Source organism: Octopus bimaculoides, chromosome 27 (assembly GCF_001194135.2).
Source record: "Octopus bimaculoides isolate UCB-OBI-ISO-001 chromosome 27, ASM119413v2, whole genome shotgun sequence".
NCBI lineage: Eukaryota > Metazoa > Mollusca > Cephalopoda > Octopoda > Octopodidae > Octopus > Octopus bimaculoides.
Genome location: NC_069007.1, coordinates 6,968,701 through 6,976,654, shown reverse-complemented (window position 1 = coordinate 6,976,654; position 7,954 = coordinate 6,968,701). Strand labels below are relative to the sequence as shown.

General features: G+C 40.9%; 1 protein-coding gene across 1 annotated transcript in view; it reads left to right on the top strand.

Annotated features, from left to right (window-relative positions):
• The window catches only part of LOC106868982 (E3 ubiquitin-protein ligase CCNB1IP1), a 26,492-nt gene that overhangs the window by 13,640 nt on the left and 4,898 nt on the right, over positions 1 to 7,954 (top strand). The window contains exons 6-10 of the mRNA XM_014914466.2: positions 231 to 345; positions 2,344 to 2,364; positions 3,904 to 3,995; positions 5,627 to 5,750; positions 7,266 to 7,328. Of these exons, the coding sequence (XP_014769952.1) occupies positions 231 to 345; positions 2,344 to 2,364; positions 3,904 to 3,995; positions 5,627 to 5,750; positions 7,266 to 7,328 (415 nt within the window). The remainder of the gene's footprint in view (positions 1 to 230; positions 346 to 2,343; positions 2,365 to 3,903; positions 3,996 to 5,626; positions 5,751 to 7,265; positions 7,329 to 7,954) is intronic.

Here is a 7,954-nt window from a genome sequence, read left to right as displayed (position 1 = left end):
TATATATATATATATATATATATATATATATATATATATATCTGTTACATCGGAAATCTGCAATGGCTCCATAACTACTGTCTCAGCTACAACATTGGAGCCCTAGTAATCTGTTACAGCACTTACCTAGTGTACCTAATGAAAGAACTAAACATTTTCTTGTACCATGTAATTGTTCCCCCTGATGTATGTAGTGATTTTTCATTGTCTTTCTCTTGTTCTTATTACAGTCTCATCAAGAGAGAGTCTACCAGGAATATATTGCCAGCAAAGTTAAAGAAAAGGCAACTCAACTTGAACAATATTATGAAGAAGTTGTGTCTAGGATTCAGTCTGAATTGTGTTGTATCCTTTCCTGCCATTGTTGTATTTATATTTTGTCTTTTACTTGTTTCAGTCATTAGACTGTGGCCATGCTGGGGCAATGCCTTGAAGAATTTTTAGTTGAATGAGTCGACCCCAGTACTTTTTTTTCTTTTTTTAAAGCCCTGTACTTATTTTGTTGGTTTCTTTTACTGAACTGCTAAGCTACGGGAATGTAAACACATCAACACCAGTTGTCAAGCGGTGGTGGTGGGACAAACGCACACACACACACACACACACACATTTGTACATATCCTATCTCTTACTTGTTTCAGTCTGTGGCCATGCTGGGGGACCACCTTGAAGAATTTTAGTCACATGAGTTGATCACATGAATTGTTTTTAAAGCCTGATACTTATTCGATTTCTATTGCTGAACTGCTAAGTTACAAGGGCATAAATGCATTAACAACAGTTGTCAAGTGGTGGTGGTGGTGGTGGTGGGGCAAACATAGACACACACACATATACTTACATACATACATACATACATACACACACACACACACATATATATATATATATATATAATGCAAGAGAGTTAGGGGGTTGAGGATTCAACCCACTAAGGGATAGTATCTATCAGGCCTAGCGAATCATGCATGTACCCCCATTTCAGCATTTCATCTGCTAATTACTCCGGCACGCAGGAGCTATTCGGATAGAATAGGGCATGCCAACACTAGGCCGAAACAGCTGTAAGTTTCTGTACACTTTCAAATTCCTAATGTACTTTATATTTGTAACCTTTATTGTTAATATAACATGGTATGTCATAAGCATTTGTTTATTGTGGTTTTTGTCATTTTAGTTACAAAATAAATTAATTAATTCAACGGAATACACTGTCTGCAAGTCGATGGATACCGCATATTCTCCTCCATTTTCTAATTGCTATATATATAGATATATATATATATATATATATGACAGGTTTCTTTTAGTTTCTGTCTGCCAAATCCACGAATGAGGCTTTGCTCACACTGAGGCTATAGTAGGAGACACTTGCCCAATGTGCCACATAGTGGGATTGAACCCAGAACCATGTGGTTGGGAAGCAAACCTCTTACCTTGCACCCACCCATGCCGGGACTGCTATATTTAGTGGTTATTTAAGCAATGAATTTGTGATGGAAAGGAAGCAAAAAGACAGAGGCGAAGAGAGAATTACGGTAGTCTTAGCTGTCAGTCCGGAAAAAGGGCCACTTTAGACATCCACATGCTGTCACGATCTCCAAGGTTCACTCCACGTTCATGTGCACTACTCCTTGCTCTGCTGTCTCTCACGTCTGCTCTGATGTGCTGTTTGCCTCTGACTGCCTTCATGCTTCACTGAATGCCGCATGTCCACCGCAGCACTTCTGGTGGGATCCACAGGCCCCACTTCCGATAGGACATGCCTACTCCCTCACTTCTGCTCCTTCCCTACTTAGTGCTAGTTGAGAGGTTAAATCTAAAAACAAAACAAAAAAAAAATCCCCCCAAAATGCAGAGGAGCAGGTCTGGTCATGTGGTTGAAAGGTTTTCTTCCCCGCTATATGGTTACAGGTTCAATCCCACTGATTGGCATCTTAAACAAGTGTATTCTTCCAAAGCCCAAGACCAACTAAAGCCTTGTGGGTGAATGTTTGAGCGGGACACTGAAAGATGTCTGTTCTATGTATTTATGTACATACATGTGTGTATGTGTGTGTGCGTGTGTGTGTTAGTGTTCCATCATATGATGGTTGTAAACGAGGGTCACTGTTATACAAGCAGTGTCGTTTATTTCCAGTATTCTGTGTAAACATGTCTGGCCATGAGGAAATATTACTTTGCTCATTGCTTAGAAATAGGTGAGGTTTGGTAACTAGAAAATCTGCCCCAATAATCTAACCCATGCAAACATGGGTGGACCTTAAAAAGACAGTGATGATGATGGTTCTTGTGATTGAATCTAAAATAACTCCTTGTAATTTTCCTTATCAGTAAATAAAGCTCTGAAGCTACAGCAAAATGGTAAGTTGCCATGTTATGTTACAAAGAAATGTCTCACTTCATGATGTCGTTGTTGCTTTTTAACCTTTGGATCAACATTAATACAAATTCACTCACAAAGGCATTGGTCAACCCAGGGCTGTAGGAGAAGACAGTTACCCAAAGTTCCATGTGTTTGTGAAACCCTTTAGCATTGAAACCAGCCATATCCAGCCAAAATATTCTAGCTGTTTTATGTTCAAACTAGCCAGATCTGGCCTCTCACACCTACCTTGCAATGTCATTCTAACGATTAACAGATACCTTATCAAAATCTCAAAGCTACAAAATAAAGCATGATTTATACAAAGCAATGTAAATGAAAAAGCATTACTTTCGATAGAATAATGTGAATGTTAAAGGATTAAACCACACAGCCACACCTAAGAATCATCATCATCATCATCATCATTTAGCATCCATTCTCCATGCTGGTATGGGTTGAACGATTTGACAGAAGCTGGCTAGCCAGAGGGCTGTGCCAAGTTCTATTGTGTGTTTGGCATGGTTTCTAGAGCTGGATTCCCTTCCTAAAGCCAGTCACTTTACAGAGTGTACTGAGTGCTTATTTTCATGGCAGTAGGACCAGCAGGGGTCACCAAATAATTTGCAAGATGAAGTCCCCTCAGCTGGGGCGTAGTTGTATCAATGGAGGTGGCTTAGTGCTAGTTGATGAGAGGTTAAAAGAAATAAGAGGGATAAAGATGGGTGCGTTGCTGTAGGAGAGCTACAAGGATGCCCGTGTTAGAGAAGAAGGGAGGGGAAGAGAGACTTAGAGAGAAAGATGGAGAGAGTGAGAGAGATGGTGGTGGATATGTGGTTGGATGTTCCATATCGCACAGATTCAGCACAGTGAGTTGCTGAAGCAGAAATATCGTTATAGTAAATACTCTGTTCAGACCTTAATCACTTGAGCATGTCCCTTAGTGGCTGACAATATCTGCTTCTCTGATGATGAGCAGGAGTATTTGTGGGGAGCATCATGGCCATCTGTTGAGAGGGATTCTTTAGGGTTTGAATAGATATCATAACAAAAGCATAGTTTGAAGGAAATGTTAGTCATTTTTCATACTTTCTAGGGGTAAGCAAACAGGAAATAACAGTTGCTACCCAAGAACAAAAATTATGCACATAAGATGTACCATCTTGAGCGTGACCGTTGCCAGTCCCGCCTGACTGGCCTTTGTAGGGTTTTCGAGCGAGATCGTTGCCAGTGCCCCTGGACTGGCTCTTGTGCGGGTGGCACATAAAAGACACCATTTCGAGCGTGGCCGTTTTCGTGCGGGTGACACGTTAAAGCACCCACTACACTCTATGAGTGGTTGGCGTTAGGAAGGGCATCCAGCAGTAGAAACTCTGCCAAATTAGATTGGAGCTTGGTGTTGCCATCCGGTTTCACCAGTCCTCAGTCAAATCGTCCAACCCATGCTAGCATGGAAAGCGGACGTTAAACGATGATGATGATGATGATGATGAGAGTTATGAATCTCTGATAATTTTGGTCAATTTCTGTGGTTTCAGCCACCAAAAAGGAACTGGAGACCACTAAAAAGAAATATGGTGAAGTTGCTGAAAAATTGGTGGAAAAAACAAGACAATGCCAGAAGCTCCAGGTTGTTTTATCTTCTATTTTTTTTTCACTTGTTAGGCTGTGGCCATGCTGGGGCATCACCTTGAAGGATTTTTAGTAGAAAGAATCAACCTCTACTTTTTGTTTCAAAGTCAAGTACTTATTCTATTGGTCTGCTTTGCTGAACTGCTAAGTTATGGGGACGTAAACAAGACACACACACACTTACATCTTTTATTTTTTACTTGTTTCAGTCATTAGGCTGTGGCCATACTGGAGCACCACATTGAAGAATTTTTAGGGGAATGAATTGACCCTAGTATTTACTTGTTTTAAAACCTGGTATTTATTTCATTAGTCTCTTTTACTGAACTGCCAGGTTATGAGACGTAAACACACCAACACCAGCTGTCAATTGTTTGTTGGGGGACATACAGGCACAAAGACACATACACATATATGATGGGCTTCATTTAGTTTCTGGCTATTCTTCTAACAGTCACCCATCTTTCAATAAATTTGCTATGAGACAGCACTTCCCTCTCTACTCTCATCTTCCTTTTCAAGTGGAACTTGAAAAAGTTGATGAGGCCTTGGCCAAAGAGGAAAGTGTCTGACTTTAGCCCTTTCAAACGGGTCCACCATACCACCTCTTTTGCTACAGCCACTAGGCATAGGAAAATTGCCTTGCCCTCCCTGTTAAAGGAGGTCGGCGGGTCAATCCTCACGATGGATTCAGCTGATAGCAGGATCCATCCTAATCAAAATAATGATAATGGTTTCAAAAGGATGATGGCATTTCACCTCAGAATGTAAAAATGGATGAAATGCCACTAAGCACTTTGTCTAGCGGGCTAATGCTTCTCCTTTCTGCTATGGGCACAAGGCCTGAAATTTTAGGGGCAGTCGAGTACATCAACCTCTTTGCTTAACTGATACTTCTTCTACTGATCCCCAAAGGATGGAAGGCAGTCGACTTCAGGGGCAATTTGAACTCCGAATGCAAGGCTGGAGGAAACGCCATGAAGCATTTTGTCTGACGCACTAACCATTCTACCAGATCATCACATTAATAATGTTAATACTACTACTAAGAGTAATAATGACTATATCTTTTTTATCTCTGTTACTTGACTCCGTCATTAGACTGCGGCCATTCTGGGGCACCGTCTTCAATTTCTTTTAGTCAAATGAAAATGCTCTCAGTACATGTTTTTTTTTTTAAAGCCTGGTACTTATTCTATCTTTGCTGAGCCACTAAGTTACAAGAATGTAAACACACCAACACCGGTTGTCTAGTGGTGATGGTGGGGAACAAACACAGACTTAAAGAGACACACATACACAACAGGCTTCTTTCAGTTTCCTTCTACCAAAACCACTCACAAGGCTCTGGTTGGCCTGAGGCTATAGTAGAAAACACTTGCCCAAGGTGACATGCAGTGGGACTGAACCTGGAACCATGGTTGTCAAATACTAGTGGGGAACAAACAAAGACCCCCCCACTTATACGACAGGCTTCTTTCAGTTTCCACCTACCAAATCCATTCACAAGGCTTTGGTCCCTTCAAGGCTATAGTAGAATTTACTTGCCCAAGGTGCAACACAGTGGGACTGTACCAGGAACCATGCCCCTATATTTTATTTCTTATGTTCCTCTTTTGTATTTTTCAGTCAATGTATGATGTGATACGTAGAAAGTTAATTTCTCCCATCAATTATGAAAAGGAATGCCCGGAGAAAGTCTGCAACGGTTTTCGAAACGAGAACTTCATTCTGTCTTTATCTTCTGCTGATGGTAAACCTTTTTTTCTTCATTATTCCTTTATCATTTTGAAATAATCTTTTACTTTTCATTGCTAGCTTGTTTCAATCATTGGATTGCGGTCATGCTGTGGCACTGCCCTGAAGGGTTTTGGTTGAATGAATTGCTCCCGGTACTTTATTCTTTTATTCGTTTCAGTCATTTGATTGCGGCCACGCTGGAGCACTGCCTTAAAGGGTTTTTAGTTGAACAAATCAACCCCAGGACTTATTCTGTTGGTCTCTTTGGTTGAACTGCTAAGTTATGGGGGACATAAAAACACCAGCATTGGTTGTCAAGCAATGGCGGAAACACAAACACAGACATGCACACATAAACACATGCATACACATATACTCTTTTACTTTTTTACTTGTTTCAGTCTTTTGACTGCGGCCATGCTGGAGCACTGCCTTTAGTCGAGCAAATTGACCCCAGGACTTATTCTTTGGGAGCCTAGTACTTATTCTATCGGTCTCTTTTGCCGAACCGCTAAGTTGCGGGGACGTAAACACACCAGCATCGGTTGTCAAGCGATGGTGGGGGGACAAACACACACACACATACATGACAGGCATCTTTCAGTTTCATTCTACCAAATTCACTTATAGGGCTTTTGTTGGCCTGAGGCTATTGTGGCAGGCATTTGTCCTATGTTCCACACACTGGGACTGAACTAGAAACCATAGAGTTGTAAAGCAAACATCTTACCACGCATCCGTAGAGTCAGCTTTGTATCAGATTGTTAATTTCTTTTTAGATTTTTGTTTTTTTTAGAAACATCATTATTTTCATCAATGTTTGCATTTCATTCCATTCAGCCACTCTTTGGCCACAGCCCTGATGAAAGCCTTAGCATGCCATGGCCACTTTATGCTCCTTTTAGGCCTACATATCAACACTGGTTTATTGTGGGTTGGCTGGACTGTTTCCCTGGCCAGCGATTAGCCCTTGACAAAGTTTAACCTCAGAATGCTAAGAGCCATAACGGTTGTGTAACATGAATTTTGGTACTTGGGTAGCAAGTGTTAGATATAAGATATGTGTGTGTGTGTATATATATATATATGTATGTATGGTGGGCTTCTTTCATTTTCTGTCTATCAAATCCACTGAAGGCTTTGGTTGGCCTGAGGCTATAGTTGAAGACACCTGCCCAAGGTTTCATGCAGTGGGACTGAACTGGGAACCATGTGGTTGGGAAGCAAGCTTCTTACCACACAGCCATGTCAAACCCCCTACCCCTCTAAACGGTCCTCTAAATGAAAACAAAAGTACCATGTGAAACTTTGATTCATCTTGGTTATCTTCTTTGATAGCCAGCTGACTTTGCCCTTCGTCCACCTCGGAGTATAAATAGCAGGCATAGTACTGTATGTGTGAAGTGGCAAAACAGCAATGATAATTGACCCAAACATTTGAAGGTGGTGCTCCAGCATGGCTGTGGTCCAATGATTCAGATCAATCAAATGAGATTAACCAGTTTGAAATATTTCCATTATTCTGCAGCTGTCCTCCGGAAGCTCTACACCCCTTCATCAGCTCCACCTGCAAGCAAGAATTGTGACGATGGTAAGTATATATGTCTCACTAGGTCTTTGTTCAGTGTATCACTTCCCCCCCTTCTCTCTCTCTCTATATATATATATATATACGAGGGGCAGTCAATGATTACCTGCACTTTTGTCATAACGTATCGTTATTATTGTCACACGGCTTTCTGCACATGCATGCTTATAGTTGGTACTGTAGTGGTCATATGACCGAAGTCTGAACCTGATCGTTGCCATTTCTTCTTTCTGGTTTCCCAGTGTAAGCATGGCCGCTCCATCAGCAAAGAGCACTAAAGAAGAACAAAGAGCAGTGATCCGATTTCTCTGGTTGGAAGGTGTGTCAGGCGCTGAAATTCATCGGAGGTTTTTAACACAGTACAGGAACATATTGTTTCTGAGTTGCTTATGGATTGTTCCATGGAATTATCCCTCTTTCATTCAACATACATTTCTCTTGAATTTCTTTCATATTGTTTCTAAGCTGCTTATGGATTGTTCCATGGAATTATCCCTCTTTCATTCAACATACATTTCTCTTGAATTTCTTTCATATTGTTTCTGAGCTGCTTATGGATTGTTCCATGGAATTATCCCTCTTTCATTCAACATACATTTCTCTTGAATTTCTTTCATATTGTTTCTGAG